This window comes from Arvicola amphibius, chromosome 5 (genome assembly GCF_903992535.2).
Source record: "Arvicola amphibius chromosome 5, mArvAmp1.2, whole genome shotgun sequence".
NCBI lineage: Eukaryota > Metazoa > Chordata > Mammalia > Rodentia > Cricetidae > Arvicola > Arvicola amphibius.
The window spans coordinates 49230958-49252753 of record NC_052051.1 but is presented as its reverse complement, the minus strand read 5'-3'; the positions used below and the strand labels follow the sequence as shown (position 1 = coordinate 49252753).

General features: G+C 42.5%; 1 protein-coding gene across 1 annotated transcript in view; it reads right to left on the bottom strand.

Moving 5' to 3' along the window:
• Atp8b4 (ATPase phospholipid transporting 8B4 (putative)) overlaps nt 1-15697 on the bottom strand; it is a 162392-nt gene extending 146695 nt beyond the window's left edge. The window contains 2 exon segments of the mRNA XM_038331376.1: nt 12911-12969; nt 15667-15697. Of these exon segments, the coding sequence (XP_038187304.1) occupies nt 12911-12969; nt 15667-15697 (90 nt within the window).
• Between the last annotated feature and the right edge of the window lie 6099 nt (nt 15698-21796).

The following is a 21796-nucleotide window of genomic DNA, read 5'->3' as shown; positions in this document are numbered from 1 at the left end:
CCAGGCAGCCATGGAAGAAGCAATGAAAGTAGGACATACAGGAAAAAAAAGAAAGGTAAAGTTCCCTGAGGCAAAAATAAATGAAGAGAAACAGGTTACGTTATAAGAGCTAGCAAGAAACAAGTCTAAGCAAAGGCAGAGCATTCATTATTCAAGGAGAGTTATAAGACTCCGTGTCATTATTTAGGAGCTGGCTGCTGGTCCAAAAGAAAGCCTGCTGTCTTAGTCAGCTAGTTAATTAGCCCTAATGATGAAACATACCATCATAGCTGAAGCTGAGCCGTGCTAGGACTTCCACACAATAGGGCAGAGCCTACCCATGGATGAGCAGAAATTATCTCTCTATAGGAAGCTTCCTCTCTAGGAGCAGTGGGGGTGGGGCTGAGGCCAATTATCCTTCCAAGCTTAGGTAAATGACTCCACTTCTCGCTTGGCAGAGTAAGGAGTTAGGCAGGTAAACAGTGCACCGATAGGGAGCCTTCCCCTTGGAAGGCAACACCAGGAGAACAAAGGATGAATTACTGAAAGGTTTTAAGTGGAGACTGTTGTAGAATCTGGAACATTTGTTTAATGATGCAAAGATGTGTTTGATTAAATAAAATTCACCTGTGGTCCAGAGACTGCGTCGACAACTGTCTGACGGGAAGTAGTAGGGAGAGCCAGGTGGATAAGGAACTGAGAGAAAAAGCACAAGGACTTGGGAGACACGAGGAGGCGAGCTAGGAGAGCTGCTTGCTATTCAGCCTTTCTGGGAAGCAGGAATCTACCTCAACCTTTAAATCTTGAATTCTTTAGCAGGACAGAGATTTAGGTAAGTTCTCTTAGTAGTTTTGAAAGAGTCCATGCCTGAGGGAACAGAACTTCCTCAGGCTGCGGCTCTTGCGGCCAAGCCGCTGCTGCTAGCGGTGGAGCAGCAGTTGCTGACTAGGATGGCCGTAGTTTAAAAGGTGGACAATTAGAAAAGAGGACAGCAGGAGATATTAATAACAAGATTTTTAGAAAATAACTGGATGGAGAAGGAACTGAAAGTGGCACAAAAATACCTCTGAAAGGAGTTCTTGTAGAGGACTTTGAGTTATGCAACTAAGAGGAAGGGAGACTGGACCAAGTCGGTGGTAGAGAGAACGGCAATAAACAATGGTGTTTGTGGTGGTGGCTAATGTTAACCAAGCCCTTACGGTGAACACCGTTCTAAGAACTTGACATTTTGTACCTTGATCTATCCTCAGGACATTCTTGTGAAACGGGTACTATTATTCCCATTCTATGGGGCGAAAAGCCAGCATTCAGAGAGAGTAATTTATACAAGGTTCCATAGCTTCTAGGTGATAATGCCAGATAGGGACCCTGCACCTGGAGCCCTTGCTGTCACCGCTGTGCTGACGCTACAGCCCAGTGCACACAGTTGCCCTTGCTCCATAGCCTTCATTTGCCTCCTCTCTTCATCTCCAGCCTTCTGCTACCTTCTTACCAAAGGAAACAGTATGTCTACCTCATTCCTCCTTGTCTGTGCCTTAGTTACAGTCCTGGTTCTTGTTGGTTTGGGGGGCAATTACAGTTTCCTTGTGTTCCCTTGCAATTCCCTTTGGGAGCAGTTCCACTGGCTCCTGACCAGTACCAACGAAGACCAAAAGAGTAAATAACTAGACCTTCCTTTCAGCTTTCCAATCAGCAGCAGCGGTGGCCAAACGCCTTCACATGTTCCGTACTGACGGCTCAAGGAGAAGGCAGAAAGCTTGTAAGTGGAACGTTCTTCAGAGACAGGCCACCACATAAAATGCCAGTAAACTGGAAGGGTTTGTTTTGACACTGAGATTCTCACATGCTGCGTAACTGTATTGCTAAACACACACAAAGCCAAGATAAAAGAGAAGCACTGTTAAGTTCACACCAGAGCATTCAGGGACTTTCCTCAGGATTCCTCTGGAAATATTTCTCACACTGGATTATCATGGAGATGAGGTCTCAAATTAAAATTATCTTGCGAAGTCAAAAGATTTACACAAACACTGGATCTCATGAGCAAATTCTGAACTAATCCCCAGGGGATTTGTGACTGCAATGTACTAGACAGGACAAACTCTGTCACAATAACAAACCACTCCACTCTGGGTGACTTCACCCCGCCCCCAGGAGTTTATTTCTGGTCTGCTCCTGTTCACTGGTCATGTTGGGCCAGGACTATCTCAAACACTTCCAACACAGTACCAAAGGGAAAGAGAAGTCCCTGGAGAGCCACACCCATCCACTAAGACTTCAGCACTAACGCCCACAACACATGGCTAACAGACAACAGAAGGGCTGCCTCAGCCAGAAATGAAAATTAGTCTGTGATGTCTCAGCTATAATATAACTGTATATATTTACATGTGTAAATATAGTATAATATATACCGTGTATATATTATATAATATTGTACAATATTGTTTATACACACACGCACGCATACGTATCTGCTTTCTGTGTTCCAAATCCAATCCTGTAAACAGCAGGTGTATTTGACTGCATTCTCAACCACCTCTGCGAACAGTCCTTCATCGCGGTGGGTTCAACTCCCATCTACAACTCCAGGGTCAAGCTCAGATTCACTTAGACCAATCACACAGCCTATCTTCCCAATCATATTTCTGCGATGAGAAAATGGCACATAGCCTATGTCAAATCTGGACTCAAGAGACTTGCTCTTACCTACTGCATTCTAACCTGGAAGGAGGGAGCCCTAGGGGCATTACTCTTGGGATCCTGAACCTCCTAAGAATAAAGTAAACACCTAAGACAGAAGGCTAGGGTGTGTGCGATAACAAAGGAAAACTGGATGTGAGTATGGCATTGCACGCTACATCCTCGGCAGTGAGTGTGGCGGCACACACGACATCCTCAGCACTCAGGGAATGGAAGAAAGGTGGAAACTTCTGGGTCAGTCTGGGCTACATCCTGAGCTTGACGCCTTGTATTGAGACCTCACAGGAAAAAAAAAAAAAAAAAAAAAAAAGATAGATGAATAAAATCTAAAAAGAGAGTTAAATTAGGACAGGCCTCTCCGTAGGTCCCACGAGCTCTTACTTACTTTTTAACTATATGTTCTGTTGACATCTGTCTTTGCCTAAGTCAGTTTGAAGCTTTTTTTCTTTTTTTATTCCCAATCAAACACCAGGCACAAGCATTAATAACACATTCAATGTCCATGTAATAGCGTGACTTTTTCTCTACTCTTGCCTACCACACTGTATCATAGAAGGTAAACCTCCATGATATTAGAGCTGTCTGGGCACACTTCCTGCTTCTGTGAATCCCACAGATAAAACCCAGGAACTTTTGCAAGAGCTCCATGGTTTCCGTATTATCAAAGCCGCCTTCCTCATCTGATGAGACACTCTTATATCATGGCAACTGTATGAATGTCTACCTTTCCTTGCTACAGGAATGCTCATGTGTAATGTTACTACAATACAGTCTAGATTCCAGGAAGACAAAAAAAAATCCCGCTAAGGGAAAGGGCACCTCTAAATGATCTATTTAAAACCAAAGAGAAACCATGCCCACAGACTGCTTGCGTAAAAGAGGAAGTGGCCGGAAGGCATTTGCACCACTCAAGGGAATGTGTGAAACGCCCACGTTTATGCAAAGCTTCCCCCAAAGAATGTGTGTGGCGGGCACACAGGCAGCACAGTCACCTCTGGCACCTGCCTCTCTGATACCAGGCTCCTCCACATTAGTCAAATGTTGCCTGGTATGTTTCCATGGGCTCTGAATTGGGAGAAATGCAGATGAGGGAACGCTGCAGAAATGGTTGTCTGATGAGGTGGCTAGAGATGGTGGCTACCAGCAGCATCTCAGCAGTCTCCTCAGCCAGGATCCCAGCCATGTGCAAAATCTATTTCTGTAGTGAGAAGGAGAAGAGGCCATGCTACCCATAACCGTCACTCATTCATTCAGCTCTTGCTTGCAAAGGACCTCCTATGTGCCAGGCATCATGTCAATGAGCCAGGACTGCAAATATAGACAGATAAAGTCTATACACACATCGAGGAAGTCTGCATTTTAGCTGGGCAGGCAGAAAAGCAGGAATAAATAGAAAACAAACTTGTCCACTGGTGACAGTGTTTAAGGAAGTGGCAAACACCAAGTGACAGAGAAGCACCGAGATTCCCCTTAGGAAGCCCTCTTGTACGACATCCCTAGTTAAGGTAACCTTGGAATGACCCTCCGGGGGGGAAAAAAAGAGGACATGAAGTTGGGACAGATGGGAAGGTAGGGACAGATCTGGAAGGAGCTAGGAGTGTGGGGGGTAGGGGGTATGAATATGATCAACATTGTATGAAATTCTCAAAGAATTCATAAAAAACATATGTGTTTTTGAAAGACTCCCCTGATGAGTCTGCAAAGCCCCTGATGCCAGGGGTGCCCATCCCCCGCCCCGAGGTAACAAAAGAAACCCTTGTGTTAGCTAAAAATAAAAATAAAAAAGTGTATTTAAAAAAAAGAAAACAGTGTTGAGGTTTACTTCATGCAGATTTTCTTTACTATACTTGTATGTTTATGCTCACTATAGATTTGTGATTATGGTAAGGGCAATGTCTATATGCAAGTATTTATACATGTGTACACATATGTTCATATATGTATGAGTATGTGAGACACACATGTATACTTGTGTGTATATATGTGTGCATGCACATATACTGTATCTATAGCGAACACACTATACATGTGTGTGTGGGTACACTCACCGTTTCACTTTTTTCACAAGAAGGGCTTGTGTTCACTTGAGGATGCATGAACAATCACGGTCACAATAAAGGAAATGAGCCGGGATGGGAAAGTGTGCGGCTCCCGGGGTGATAGTTCCTCCGCAGCCAGCAAGTGTTGTCACCTTGCACATGTAAGCACAGTCCACAGTCCTCAGAACCTCCAAGAGCCATGAATGTCTCCACACCAGCTTATAAATGAGGGAACTGGAGGCTGAGGGCCGTCTGAAGTCTGCCGCCAGAGGTAACGTTTCCGAGTCCTGTGTTTAAAGGCTGTTTGTGCAGGCGAATCAGAAATATGGAAAGCCCAGCTTCCCTCTTGGGAAAGGATCCTCTGATCCTTGAGGTACAGTGGAAGGTTCACATTAATTCAATCAGCCTGAGCAGTCACTTACAGCCTGAATTGGAGCCGTCACCAAGCTACTCTCCGAGCTCACCTCCCGCCTAACCTCAGTAACAGGGCCAAGAAGAGCCCCAGGCTTAGGTCTCTTCTGAAGCAAATCTGCCAGGCATCCATCGGGGCTTAGTTTACTGGTTCCACTTCTGAAAAACCATTCTAGAACTAGCAATGTCCTACAAATAATGATGTGTCTATTTTGAAGAATTACCAGGGGAACAAATTAAATTCTCCTCTGAGGTTAATTTAATCACACTACTTTTTTTTTCTTGTTTGTTTGTCCAGGATGTTTAGACACTTAGGACATTTTAGACAGTTCTAAACATTGTGATATTTGAAAAGGGACTTAACATTCCTGCTAAGTTATTAAGGGGTAAGTAAGGTTCAAGACAATGGAGAACACAAAGCAAGATTGTACTTCAGGGCTTCAGGGCCCTCTAGGAGCAAAGTGGGCATCCCTCTGAGCTGGCATTAGAGCTGGTGGGTCAGATTCCTTTTCTTAACTACAGGGAGGTGTTAAAGCACAAAGTCCACAAAGTTCTTTGTTTGTTACAACTAAACATTTCACGCTCACACCACTGTGCAGTCTGGGAACTGGGCCAAAGTTCAGGATCTCAGAGTTTACGACAATAACAAAGGCACAGTGGAAGAGAAGGGCACACATAAAGAATTTTCCAGAGTAATAATCCTTCCTTGGACTCTTCTTACATCAGGGTTCTACATAAATAAAGCAGCCTCCAGCGGTACCCTCAAAGACTGCAACTGGGGACCAGAAGGAAGTCCCTGCTACTCTGTGCTTCTACTCCAAGTCTCCTTTCCCCATCTTTCCTGTCTACAGCCCCTTCACAGGCAGGACCAGGCAATAGATCCAAATCCACACAAATTTGCAGTACCTGCCTCTGCATCTTTGTTGCCTGGATTTTGTCTGGGAACGAGGCGGTGAGAGGGAAAGACAGAGGACTGGGTCAGCAACAAGAACAGACAAATCTCTAGGTTGGTGATGGGTGGGGATCAGAAGACTTCAAAGTATCTTTGTATCATTAAAACAATAATAATGATTTTAAATAAAATGTCATTCTCCAATATTTTGTGATCACAACAAGCACCAAAGGTTCAATGAATTTTCACCAAATTTTGAAGCTAGATGAGGTGGTCTAAGTTAAATAAACACTGCCCTACCTTGTTTCAGGACAGACAATGAGACTCCCTAAAGACATGCATGAAAACAGCCGTAATCTTCTGAAGGAGCTAACAGAGAGATTCGGTGAGAGATGCAGTAGGAACCAGGGGTGAGTGCTGAGGAGACAGCAGCATTCCTGGAGTCTGTGTGGACTGGCAGTAATCAGATACTGTAAAACACTGAGCCCGTCTTCAGGAGGGAAGCTTCCATAGGAGAAAGTCCACAAGCTAGGCTCCAGAGCAAGGAACCACGGGAACAGGTTTATCCCATAGCTTACTATCCAAGATGGGCGTGGGAGCACATGCTTTTAATCCCAGTACTAGGGTAGCAGAGGCAGGCAGATCACTGTGAGTTCAAGGCCAGCCTGGTCTACAGAGTTAGTTTCAGTACAGCCAGGGCTGCACAGAGAAACTTTGTCTTGGGGCAGGGGGGAAACTGACATCCAGCCAAGCATCACTGGGAGCCCAGCTAAGACTAGCAACCAATGCACAAAACTGCTTTAGGACAAAACCAACTAAATCCATGCCACTGCCTCCCGAATGAATGAACAAACAAGAGGCTATCAGCCGCCATTACCGAACCTTTCCCACCCCATCTTCCTTCCTTCATATCATCCTCTCTGTTGTAGTCTGCTTCTCTGTCTTTGGCCCAACTTTCCAAACACGCACACATATGAACGTACACATGCACATATATTGCTTCTCAAGAGGAAGAATCCACAGAGGTTGCAGTGTATAGGAGAATAGACCCTGGAGGCATTTTGTGGGCTCGGTAGATTAGGCTCTGTGTCACCCCCACGAAGGGTCACCAGTGACACTGACATTAGACAATGTACAGATGAAGAGGTGAAACCTAGAGGTCTTTGAGGTCAGCTCTGCTTTTTTAAAAGCTCTTCTCGCCTGGAGTGGCAGCCAGTGCAAGCACTGGGCCTCTGAGCTATGTCGCTCAGACCTTCTGTCTCACCCTCCTGAGTGGCGGGGATTGTAAACCTGTGCAACCAGGTCCACCTTAACATTTATTTTCTAAAAAGTTTTCTTCATACTATGACAAAAAACAATAACAGTAATTGTACAATCTAATTACACAAATGTCGGGATGTTGACAAAGTCAGTAAACGATAGAAATAAAAAATTGTAAGTTAACAAAATGAACTGATTAACGGGCCAAGAACAATCCGTAAAGAGGTATCTACTGGTGAGAAGCACATGGCTGTCTTAAACAGTGTTGTGCCCAATATTGTTAATTCTAACTTAGATCAATGTATCAGTTTATGCATATGTGTATGGTAAGCATGCATACATGTATGCCTGTTCATATGTGTGTGGGTATATGTGTGTGAAAACACATGCATACAAGTATGTCTATGATGTAGAGGCTGGAGGCTGACATTGGATGTCTTCCTCCATTGCTCTCCAAATTATATATTGAGTCAAGGTCTCTCACTTGAGCCCAGAGATTGCCAGTTTGGCTAGTCTAGTGTTGAATTCCATTCCTTGCATGTGTGTGTGTGTGTGTGTGTGTGTGTGTGTGTGTGTGTGTGAGAGAGAGAGAGAGAGAGAGAGAGAGAGAGAGAGAGAGAGAGAGAGAGAGAGACTTATCTCCTAAGTCCTAGAGCAGTGATCCCTAACCCTGACTGGCAATTAGAATCTTGGGAAGCTTTTAAGAATTCCTAGACTCCACCTACAGAGCTGTGATCTAATTGTTCCATTGGTTTAGATATTGATAGAAACACAGAAGTTATACTCAGTAAATCTGTATATGACACAATAGTAAAGGAGACTTAATGACAGAGTCAATCCTTGTCACTAGCAATAGAAGTGGAGTCATTGTCAACAATCCCCAAAAGGGTGGTGCTCTTTCTCGTTCATCAATACTTCCTCTGCCGTCATGCTTTCTCTTCTACGTCAAGCTAGTCAAGTAGCAGCTAGAATACTGTGCTTGACTCTGAAACACTCCACCAGGAGAAGTTCTAGAAAAGCACCCTTTGATAGGTAATGGAATTCCAGGTGATTGTTCCAGAGCTCTGGTTTGAGCTTCATTCACAAGTTTCAGACAGAGTGCCAAGAGAAACAGGAGAAATATTGGCTCTGCTTTGGCCCCCAAACAAAAAGCAAAATGAGTATCTGAAAGTTAGAGAAGAGAGAATAACAAAGCAAATAAATATCAATTCATCTCGATTAATAGAAAGCAATGAATCTATCCTGCTGGGTGTGGTGGCACATACCTGTAATAGGAGACAAGCGGACTGCTACAAGTTCAAGACCAGCCTAGTCTACATAATGAATTCTAAGCCAACCTGGTATACCTAGTAACATCTAGGCCAAGCTAATCTAGTGTAGTCTGGTACACACAGTGTGTGTTAGACCAATCTAATCTAAATAGTTGAGTTCTAGGCCAGCCAAGGCTACCTAGTGAGACCTTGTCTCAAAAGAAACTTGTTTCCAGGAAATTGAATGTAACTGGAGATCATCACATTACCTAAATTAAGTAAAACTCAGATAAACGTTGTATGTTATATTCTCTATCATTTGTGCATCCTACATTTTATATAGACATACAGAATCATCCACATAGATATCATGGCAGTAGAAGTGACTGTCCAGGGAAGGGAGGAGACTAACCTGAGGGGTTATGAGAGAGGGAAATGTAGAAAGTATAGCAGGAAACACAACGTATGTTATGTGCTTGTATGAACATGGCCTATAATGCCTGGCATTATAGGCAGCGAGCACAGTGAGTGTGTACAGCAATTAAATACGTTTTCCAGAGACAGTGAAGGGTTGGGGGGCAGTGACTCCCTCTCCTCTAAAGGTTAGAAGCATAACTAGACATATAATTAGGATTCTGTAGGGAGAGTTAGCTGGGAAAGTTTTAAAAAGTAATTCCACACTAAACTTCCACAACTGAACAGAAGCTAACTTAATAGTAGTAGTAGAGAATCCAGTCGAGTTTTTCCTTTCATATAAAGCAGTCTTCTGAGGCTAGAGAGATCACTCAGCAGTGATGATGGTGTACTGCTCTTACAGAGAATCTGAGCCTAGATCCAGCCCCTGACAATTCAATCACTTCTCCCAACCTCTTCTGGCACTTGCATCCATGTGTACCTACCCACACAGAAGTACACAAAACTAAAACAAAAAGAAAATGTCTCACTTCTCATTACTTTCAGGTAATTGGCATGGAATGATGTCACCTCTTCTACATATCCCCATGACACCCGGACAGCTACAGCTAGACTCACAACAAGTTTACAGTCAGGAAGGCATACATGAAACTAGAGGCATCCGGGCTAGGGTACCAGCAGCTACAGATTCAAATCACCAACCCAGACATGTCAATCCTCTGTTGTACAAACTTATATCCTCAAAGAACTCCCACTAATCAAACCAGAACATTCCTTTTTTAAAAAATCCAATTTTATTTATTTATTTATTTATTTATTTACTTATTATGTATACAATATTCTGTCTGCGTGAATGCCTGCAGGCCAGAAGAGGGCACCAGACCTCATTCCAGATGGTTGTGAGCCACCATGTGGTTGCTGGGAATTGAACTCAGGACCTTTGGAAGAGCAGGCAATGCTCCTAACCGCTGAGCCATCTCTCTAGCCCTCCCTCCCAGAACATTCTTAAGATGCTCTGCACGTACTTTCAGCTACTATGTCATGTAACAGTCATGTCACACAAAGACACATAACACACAGATCACCAAACCAACCCGGTTGTAAAGAATTACAATTGAACTTTAATTCCTAAGTAGCTTATTTTGTCTATGAAAATAGATTATACTGGGGTGAAGGTTAGGGGTTGACTGACTCAGTGTTGGCAAGCTGAGGCGAAAGGATTGCTGTGAGTTTGAAGCCAGCCTGGTCTACGAAGCTAGTTCCAGGTCAGCCTGAGCTATAGAGTAAGACATTGTCTCAAGAAACAAAACAACAATAGCAACTTTTTAAAAGTATATTTCTAGTGTTCTCACTACCAAATGGTAAGTATAGTAAGCAAGGTATATATCAATTAACTTGATTTAGCCGTTCCACGATTTAAATATATTTCAAAATATTTTATCATGAAATTTACAACTTTTATCTTTCAAAAAAGGAGAAACATAATCACATGAAAAATACAATAAAAATCTGAGCATTGGTTTCATAACAGTGGACATAAATTAGATCCTATATTTCTGCACAAATAATTTGACTAACCTTCAATCTACCAAAGGTAAGATATGACGGTTATTGTGATTTTAGCAATCTAATCATAGAATCATATTGTTTGGACTGATAACTAAAACTACAGAAATGTAATAAAAACCACTTGGTGACGGTTGGAAAGAGTGGTTTTCCGTTAGCTGAGAAATTGTTACTGAAGTTGCCCCGCTTGGTCCACATGATGATTTATGGGCCTATTTCATCAGACACTGACTGTAAAGGAAACCGAATTGTGGTTCTCCTCACTGGATCAGTTGCTTTTCTTCCTCTTGCATCTGTTCATTGGTTAAGTCTTAGCAGAAGTACATCCCGAAACAGCCAAATTATAACAGAGCTCCAAAATTCTACCATCAGGGATCCCTATCTCAATTCTTCTACTTCTAATTGTATATTATTTCAGTTCAAGGCTTCTAAAACATCGAGCCAAAATAAAGCTTTTTCTCTCTTAGATTGTATTTTAGGTATGAACCTAGTGACAACAGTCGGTTTATATCGGCACTTATACATAAAAAGTAAGGAACTTAAGTCAAAAGTTATCACTTTGCAAAACAGGTGATTCATGGCTCAGGCAGCCTCCCGCCATGACACGAGCCAGGCAGAACAGTTCCCGCTGCACTGTTCCAATTCACTGCAGTCCCTCAGCACAATTGCCCAGTGGCTATCAGTGGGAAGAGTCAAACATTCTCTTTACACATAACACATTACAGGGGCTGAGATAGTCTGGGATCAAGTAGAATCCAAATATAATTGCTAATCATAAAAGTAGCATTTCCTGTAGATGTAACCAAACTATGCTGGGCAGGTTCTATCAGCCAGTCTTGATCCAGGTCACACGGTTCAATTAGACCATGAGTCTCTATGTCACTGGCAACCTGTGGGTCAAGACCCCTCTTGGAGGATGAATGACACTTCCACAGAGATCACCTAAGACCACTGCAAAATGCAGTATTTACACTATGTTTCCTAACAGTAGCAAAATTACAATTATGAAGTATCATCAAAAATAATTTTATGGTTGGGGGTCACCACAACATGAGGAACTGTATTTAAGGGTCACAGCATTAGGAAGGTTTAGAACCACCATTCTGTGTGATTGTGTGTGTGTGCTTTGAGAGATTTGCCAGTTAATTGGAAGAATGTGAATTTTGTGTGTATGCCTCCAAGATTTTACCAGTGCACCCACTGTTAAACCACTGTTGTGTTTAGTACTGCAACTACATGCTTGGAGTGTTATGTTGGCCATCAGGAGTTCTTGGATCTTATCATACCATGATGCAGGCCTGTGACATTTCCTGTGTATATGGGACTAGGTTAGATTTTATATTCATTGTAATGTTGCTAACACTTGTTAGCACTACAGACACTGGGTCTAAATAGTAATCTGAGCATTTGGTCCTGTGAAGCTGCATCTTAATGTTTAATTTCTGGCCAATTATTTATACAAAGTTTCCTACATTCCCAACATGTAGGGGAAGTTGCTATACCTACCGGGTGATAACCTCTGTCTAGGCAATACAAAGTATACCCTAATATTAGTGGTGGCTTTTCCTTCAGAATTTGGAAAAAATATTTTGCATGTTATGTAGAGCCTAATGGATTGTAAAAAAAAGGGGGGGGGGGAGATTAAAATCACCTTCTCAAGATCTTCCAGTTACAATCAAAAGTGTTTTTCCATGGTTCCATGGACCCACCTTTAGAACCAATCAGCCTCCAATTTCCTAAGACGCTACCTTCCCCAAACTTTTATGTCTGTTCTCCTCAGTCATTGCTCTCTTCCCTTCTTAGGCTTCCTCCTTCCTGCCATCTCATCAGAGTCAGCCATCACCCCCAACAGCTTCTACTTTCCTTTCGACACCTCCTAGCTCCTCCCAGATCTACAACTCTGGCCACACCCGGGTTCTGTTCAGTACTAACTTACCATTGCCATTTTGGTTTTCATTCAGTCCATTTAACATGTAGGCCAAATAGAATACTATTTTATATTGTGTCTCCCCAGCTCCTAGGAGCCTGTTACCTCATGCACAAACCACAGGGACTGCTCTTGCATATGCATATCCTGCCTCAGCCAAAGAGGACTGGGACAACAGGCATGCATTGCCGTGCCCAGCATCACACTCGGCTTCAAGCAACTACAGCTTACCAAAATAAACTAAGCATGAATTCTTGAGAAAGAATAGACTTTATCATCCTCCCATGCCCACCAAGTGGTCAGAGCAGAGAAGAGATATGTGTGAGAGAAAAGCACATGGCACCCTGCTTTTAAGACAGGCCGACAAGGAAAGCTTTTTGTCATCGTGAGATTCTACAAAGGCATGGATCCCTCTTCTAGCCATGAGTAAAGCTCCTCCCCCAACATACTGTGCTGTGTGGTCACTCACCGCATACTGGAATTTCTCATTGTAGTCACGGTCATTGGCTTTTACCACCCGCTCTACTTCTGAAAGAGAGAGAAATCAGATATGGAATTCAACATTAAATGCACAGAAACATAGCTTATTAAAGTAACATTTTTGAGGTCTTTTCTTTGGAATTGAAGAATGTGAGTTTCTGTCTAACCTGAAAGTTGGAAAGTTCTAAGTAGGGCTGGGGAAGTGGACTGGGGAAATAACTTACCAGGTAAAAGGATCTTCACAATCAAGAGGCCCTGAATTTGAACCCCCAAACACATGTGAAAGCTGGACATACAACATAAGGCATCTATAATCCTAAAACTCCTACAGGGGGATAGCGGTGGAGACAAGGAACCCCTGGGTGCTCTCAGGCTGGCCAGCCTGGCGTAAGCAGATGAAAATCAGCAAAGATCCCGCCTCAAACAGGTGCCTGTGCCTGATTGTTCTGTTCTGTAACCTCTACATGGGCACTGCAGGATTGTGTGCCTGCATTCACACTCAAGAATGCACACACACACATACACACACACAAGAATGCATGTGCTTGTACACACATACACACACACATTTTTAAAAGTTAAAAGAAAGTTTCAAAATAAAAATTATAATGTTTTTCATTATCTCTTTAATGAAATCCATAAAACAAAACATTGTATTTCTCTAATTTGTACAACCATCCAGTTCCACAAAGACCATTTCCCTTAACTTCATGTCATTTTTGAAAGAGAAAGACCCACTAAAGGCCAAACTTATCTTGAAAATTATTTTTCTTTTCACAAAAAAAAACCCACAAAATATAACAGAGGCAAATAAAATCATATATAATGGGTCATTTAAGTCACTGACCTTATGCTTTATGGCCACAGACCCAAAGGTGGCATTTCTAAAAGGCACATCATATAATTAAGGGCCTTCAATAGACATAGCCAATAAGTTAATCTCTTATGAAAGGAAATGTATACACCAGCACACATAATAAATAAATAGACAAACCCAAATTTGTGAAATATATTAATATATTATATTATTAATAATTATTAATAGAGTTAGGCCTAGATCTTGGACCATGGTCTTAACATAACAAAAACTTGCAATGCCTGCTCTTGTTAGAAGCAGCCGCAGCTGAGTGGATTGACCTTGGGTTTACACTATAAAGACTGTACCAATGATCTGCATAAAGGCTTTCATATGACAATGGAAAAAATTCTAGAGTCTTACATTGGCATTGGGAATATCAACAAAACCCTCTACAGAAGACATAAGTAAAACCTTCAGGTAGACACTACACTGGGACGGAATTCAGCTCATTATGAAGCTGAACATTGCAATGTGTCCTACAAGGGAACTGATGCGAATGATTGCAGATGCAGGAGCCAATCACCTGCTAGAAGGAGAGATAGGGCACTGAATAAACTCAAATTCGACCTTTGACCTTTAAAAAACTATGATCAAAAAATAAACTCTTAGTAGTAAGATATAGAATTTCCACTGAAATTACAACTGCATAGTTGCTGTCATTGACTGACCAGAGACGAAATGAAAAAGCAATACTCTCTGTGGTGCTTTAAATAAGAATGGCCCCCATAGGCTCATGTATATGAATGGTTAGTCATCAGGAGAAGCACTACTTGAGAAGGATTAGGAGGTGTGGCCTTGTTGAAGGAAGTGTGTCAGTGGGAGTGGGCTTTAAGGCTTCAAAAGTCTAAGGCAGGCCCAGCGGCTCTCTCTTCCTGCTGTGTGCGGATCTGGATGTGGAACTCTCAGCTCCTTAACCCCTTCTCATGTCTACCTGTGTGCTGCCATGCTCCCTGGACAAACCCTCTGAAGCCAGCCCCACTTAAATGCTGACCTTTATAAAAGCTGCTGTGGTCATGGTGTCTTTTCCCAGCCATAGAACCCTGACCAGGACACTCTCTGAATCTGGAATGCCATTACTATTGCAAGTTGAACACTCCTGAAATTCTGAAGCACAAGAGGCTCTAAAATCTCAAACTGCTTGAGCACTGAGGTGATATTTAAGAGTTTCAGAGCTTTCGAGAACCTCAGATTTTTGCATTTACAGGATAGGAGTACTCAACCGGAAAAGATCTATGCAAATATTCCAAAATATAAAATATTTCATTTTATTAAAAACTAAAAAACAGTACAGAAATCTAAGCCCTAGAAAAACTTCTGGCCCCAGTTATCTCAGAAAAGCTATATTCAACCTGTTTTCAGAAGACTGATAATTAAAGCCAACATACAAGCAAAAAGTATGTTTCCTGCTACCTTAACCAAACTCATTTGTCTTGTATGGATACAGTTTCAAGTATTTGTCTATTGATGCAATAAAACACTGCTTTGAAATGAAAAAAAAAATGAGGAACAAACCACAGATAGATACAACCACACAGATAGACATACAGTAAAAATTTCAGACTAAGCAGAAGACTCACGAAAGAATATGTGCTGGATCATTTCATTTATATTTATCTTTAAATAGGCAATAGTAAACTGGCAGAGATCAGAAGGTGGCTGGGGATTCCAAGAGGGTGAGCCCAGCAACACGAGGGACTTGATGAGACGGTAGGGACTTCCGTATTTTATTTCATGCGCCCTTGGGATTTACATGAGTGTACAAAATTGTTGAAGGTTTTTTTGAGCTTTAAACCAATGTATGTGTTTTCTGACTAAACCAAGCCTCCAGTATAAAATAGCATTACAGTTCCTATTGTTTTGTGTTATCTGAAAAACTCTAGCCTTACCAGGCAGCTTCTTCTTACTGGAGAACATCATCCCTTTGTCACAAGTGCTGGCCTATATGCTTTTAAAAAGAGAAACACGTGTTAGTATTTGAAAGATGCTCAGTATCTTTACATTCACCCTCTTTGGCTGTCTTCCTACACAAATGTAGATGACAAGTTGTTGATATAATAAAGAACAATAAGTTTAGTTTAGTGTGTTTAAACCTAACCAAGTAACAATGATCCTGTGCCATAAAAGTGCATGCTTGTATTATAAATGTGTCAGAGATTGGAAAACCATACTTCAAAGTGAAGGCTTTAGTAGCAATGCTTCTCCTTGACCTGCTGCCCTCTCGGTTCTCATCCCTCATCTCCTCTTTCCTACAGTCCAAAGACTTAGAGGTTAGAATTCCTCCTTCCTAAGGCAGGTCACAGAACCCAGACCCCCTTCCTCCCAAATCTAGCCAGAAAAGCTAAATGACTGTCTCTAAACACCTCCAATCATATTTCTGTATAGAACTGTCTGTGAAGAAATCCTCTGATATATTTTTTAACTAAAGGTCATAAGACCCCTCCACCCCCGTTCCTTAAAGGGTCCAACCCCACACCCCAGTGGGGGGGGGGAAAAAAGACATCACAAATGAAGGCTAAGAAAAATCTGGGCAGACGGGGCTTGTGAGCATTCTCCACTTCAGCGTCTTTTGGTGGCTCGGACCTTTTCTGTCCCATCACAGACCACATGACTCCCTCTGTTTCACTGAAGCTGCCCATGAAAATGGATGGTTCACCCTGGATCTTTCTTTGGATCTTCATCCTAAAGGATCCAGTATCATTTGTGACACCACCAAAGTTCACAGCATTTTCTCAGTCCTGTTCATTTGCCTTATTGCCAGTTTTCCCCAGCAGATTCAAATACATTACTTCATAATGAAACTTTGAACTTCCCAGTAAAGACTTTACGGCAACCCCAGGTAAGCATATATGTATGCACTGGATTTGGTGCTAAGTTTGAATCGACTCTTCTAGTTCATCCCAAACACTACCAGTTAGAATCTTTTGGGGCTATGCAAACATCTGCCTTTCACTGGAATGTACTTGATAATCCCCCCCAGAGCCTGAGCTGGTAACCGTGAATGTGGGAGCGACATATAACAGGGAATTGTTGATCAGCCTGCAACTAAACACAATCCAAAATTTTCCACTCACTTATTTATAGATATGGCCTTCTCCTGGCTGTTACCCAAAACACTAATAAAATAATACCATCATTACCTTTTTACCACGAGCAAATGCACTGATTACACACAACATTCATAACCCATGGAAATGAGCACAGGCTACTTTGCAAACACATAGCAGAGCAAGCACAGGTATGGAATTGGTGGCATTCTTTTGATTAGAAAGAAAAAATGATATATCTACTTCCTGCTCAGAGATGTTAAATGCAGAAGGCACTAAGTGTACTCAAAGAAATATTGTGTGGGCAGCCACCCAGACACCAGATAAGGGGAAGAATGGTGCATTTGGCTTAGCCGTTCCAAGAAAGTACATTTAAGAGGAAGTTCATCAACACCCACTGTTCTAATATGGATCCTTCGGTGTCCAAAACACCGGAAACCATCAATTTGTCTTCCTGTTACCACCCTTGGGCGTGCCTGACCAAAAGAGGCACTGACAGTAGGAGTCTAGATCTCCCTGGTGCCCAGACTCCAAACATGATGAGTCTAGAGGAAGGTTGGTTATTGCTGCCGTGTGCTTTCAGAAGCAGGAGTAGTTCTCAAGTATAACCTATTAGAAACACCCCGTTCCCCCTGTATAACTTCCATGCCATTGGCTACAAATTTGCCCAGACCATCCCTCCGAAGGCCCTCACTGCCCACGTCCATGTCTAGACAGTGGGGTCACCTAGGACATTTCTGCTGACCACAGATCATTCTTCCCTGTGCAGATGCTCACAGAATTTATGGTCCAGATTTGGGACGCTATAAGCCAGAGTCCACATCAAAACTACAGACATCTTCCTTAAAGGGGAATGACATCATGTCGTGTCGTGACCCAGCTAAGGAACCCAGAACACCTCTCCTTCCCTCCTCCACTGTCCCCATACCTCTGTTCACCTCTTGTGTCTACACCAGAAATATTCAGTTTAGCCTCTTGCCATTTGGGGACCTTTACCAATCCTCTTACCTGTATCTGTAACCATCTGGGGACCTTTACCAATCCTCTTGCCTATATCTGTAACCATCTGGGGACCTTTACCAATCCTCTTGCCTATCTCTGTAACCGTGGAACCACAGTCCTACCACTCATGTATCAGCTCATACGGCACTTCCTCCAAGAGGCCTTCAATGACTTCTGACATCAAAGATGGGGACCACTTCCTATGTGTTCCACAAAACCTGGTACTGTTCACCTCAGAGTCAATGGTACTCTAGACTCTATTTGTCTATTATATTGGTCTTCTCCAATATAATGGGACAGGAACATCCTCATCTGGTCCATGGTTGTGTGCCTGCCATCTGACATATGTCTGGCTCACAGTGCTACCCCATGTGTTTATTGAGTATGAATGAATGAGGATTTCTGTGTCCCTAGGGAATGGAGCTAAAAGACCCTCCTCTCTTAGTGACCGTCCTTTCTAGGACTCAAGCATCAGAACAGCTTTGACCTGCCATCCCTGTTTGGTGGGTTACCTAAGCTTTAGGGGTATTTCCTCTCTCTTGCTGGCCCCTGTCCCTCCATACACCACCATCTCCTAAACACCCTTAACGCAGATGAGGAAGAGCACTTAAGAACAAGCATTTAGTCTCACAGCAAACTGAAGAGCAGGAGAAGGAAGGGAGAAGTGGCCAGATCTTGGAGATGAAATGGGAACTGCAGCTAGAAGAAGACTCATAGGCCGAGTATTCATATTGGTTACATTTGTTCTTTGACAGCTGCATAAATGTGTGTAGTGCATTTGGTTGACTCACACCCGCAACCTTCCCTTATCTCCTTCTCAGCTCTGCCTCCCTCCCTTTCTCCCTCCTCCCCTCCTTCTCAGCTCTGCCTCCCTCCCTTTCTCCCTCCTTCCCTCCTTTTCACCTCTGCCTTCTTCCCTTCCTCCCTCCTCCCCTCCTTCTCACCTCTGCCTTCCTCCCTTCCTCCCTCCTCCCCTCCCTCTCTCAGTCTCCTTTGTGTCTTGTGACTCTGGTTTTAATCAGAGGCACCTGTGTAGCCACAGGTTCCACACTATCTGTTGCCACCTGCTGGTCTCACTGTTGGGTACACAACTGAAGGCATCCCAGAATCAGTCCAATTTCCAATAGGATACAAAGGATTTTTTTTTAATGTAAGTCTTTCCATTGAAAAAAATATCAAACAAAAGCAGTCCTAACCCATGAAGGACTTTATTCTTATTTCCTTAGTTACTTTCTTCTTATTTACTTAGTTACTTAAATATCTATTTATCAATTTTGATACAGGGCCTGAAGATCTGTCATGTGCTTTATCTCGCAGGCTATCCTCAAACTCAGGGCAGTCCTCCTGCCTCAGCATCCTGGTTGCTGGGATTACAGGTATTTCCACCATTCATAGCTTTTTCTTCGTCTCTTCTTTGTTTCACATGGTAGGCACCAAAAAGGAATCAGAGCAGAGATTAAATGGTGTTAGCAGGGAGAGACATAAAGCCTATAAGGATGACATCTGGGGCTTCTGGTGGCCCCATCTGGCCAGGGAGAGACTAATCAACAAGTCTAAGCCAACTTGTTAAGACATGAAAATTCTCTTTGGGGACTAAATCAACATATTCTGTTTTCACGGGACCAAAATCCCTTATTGGTTTGTTAGATGCAGCTGAGAGAACAGCAGTAACTGATAACCAGTGTTAAAGATGGAGCTAAATGCACTCATGGGCTGTCACGGAAACCATGGTAAAACAGCCATGTAACTCCTCTCTTCCTTTACTCTTAGTCTCTCTGCAAGACAATAGGGCTTAAAGAAGGCCCTGTCCCTCCTAGAATTCCATTATTCCATATCACTCTTACGTTTTTTCTTTCAACTTTCACTACCACCTTCCAAAGTGTCTTTGAAACCATTTATTTTGAAGACACCAAATAAATCCATTTTAACTTTAAACATTTTTACTTTGATAGAAATATTCTCTACTCAGTAACTAGGAATAAAATATCATCATTGGTGTGTGAATTAAACTACTTCTGTATAATTTCTAGAAACTTTTTCCTCAGTAGCAATCTTACTCAAGGGTTTTCTAATCTCTAAAACATAATAAGAGCTGAGCAGTGGTGGCGCATGCCTTTAATCCCAGCACTTGGGAGGCAGAGGCAGGCGGATCTCTGTGAGTTTGAGCCCAGCCTGGTCTACAAGAGCTAGTTCTGGAACAGCCCCCCCCACCCAAAACAAAAGCAAAAACAAAACATTATAATGATAAAAGATAGAATTTACCTTAAAGCCCTTGTTCCCACCCATCTTGTCTTTTCCTTGTAACAATGGTCGTGCAGGCATATTTTATGGAAGATTGAGACCAGTGCAGTAGATTTCTGTCAAACTTGAAGGAAATGATCTCCCTCAATAGTGTATTATAATTCCTATAATACTCTTCCTATTCCTCACCAAATGTGCTCATCCTAAAATGTTCTTCCTCGTCTGGGGTAAGGGTGTCAGGAGAGAGTGGTGTACAGAAGGACTGAGGCCAGCAAGGGAGATGAAATACCCTCGTTCTCTCTTCTTTTCTTTTCTTTTCCTTTTCTTGAGATAGAGTTTCTCTGTTGCTATGTAGTCTGTCCTGGAACTAGCTCTTGTAGACCAGGCTGGCCTCGAACTCACAAAGATTTACCTGTCTCTGCCTTCCAGATTCTGGGATTAAAGGAGTGCACCACCACCACCCAGTTTCATTCTCTTTTCATAATGTGTAAATGTTTGGTGTGTGTGTGTGTGTTCACACACATGAGCATGAATGTAGCATGGTGCACATGTGGATGTCAGAGGACAACCTCTGATGTTGGCTCTGGCCCTCTGCCTTGACTGACGCAGAGACTCACCACTGTGTCCACTATGCTAGCTAGCCTGCAGACTGCTGGAGAATCTTCACCTCCTGTCTGCCTATAGGAATGCTGCCACCCCAGGCTCTCCGGGAGTTCTGAGGGACCAAACTCCTGTCCCTTTGCTTATACAGCAAGCGCTTTTCCCGCTGAGCCCTCGAGCCAGCCCTAGGCTTTTTCATTCTTGCACCGTCATCAACCCTCCAGAAAAGCACACATGGTACTTGTTCCACCTCAGAGGGTGTGGGAGAAAAAAAGAGGTCATCTTGTGTTGAACTTTGGATCCCTGGAGGTCTGAGGGACGGGAGTTTATGAAACATAGACTCTAGCCCTCAGAGTAGGGACTTGGAATTCTGAAATCCAGCCACTTAGGAAGTACTGAAGTAAATGAGAGTCACATAGTTATGTTCCCCCCATTTAAAACTACCCTAACTCATAGAAATAAAATAAATCATAGCTTTCCCTTGGCTTCATCTCATGCAAAGGATCGATATAGTGTTTTCTCCTGCAGAAGTTCTAGTAACATAGAAATGATTTATAAATAGACAATAGATAAAAGATTAATATAGATAAATACCTCAGTAGATATCAATAGATAAGTATATGATCAATAGATAGATGATTTAGATAGATGACTAATAGAGGTAGTTAGGTAGATAGAAGATGGATATTGACAGCTAATTCAAATAGATAAATAGAAGATAGAGAGATAGTAGACAGGAGGTTGATTATCAGTAAATATGTACATGTATATAAGTGAAAAAATTAATAGGAAAATAGAGAAGAAAGGTAACATATATGTATATATATTCATTTAAAAATTAAATAAGTATATTTTTTTTTTGGTTTTTCGAGACAGGGTTTCACTGTAGTTTTAGAGCCTGTCCTGGAACTAGCTCTTGTAGACCAGGCTGGCCTCGAACTCGCAGAGATCCGCCTGCCTCTGCCTCCCAAGTGCTGGGATTAAAGGCATGCGCCACCACCGCCCGGCATAAGTATATTTTTTAAAACTCAAAGTTTTACTTCCAAAAAAGATTTTCTCTCTTTGACCCACGCTTTTTGTACCCTGAGCTATACCTCCAGCCCTTTTCTTTTCAGTCCAAGTTCAGGTA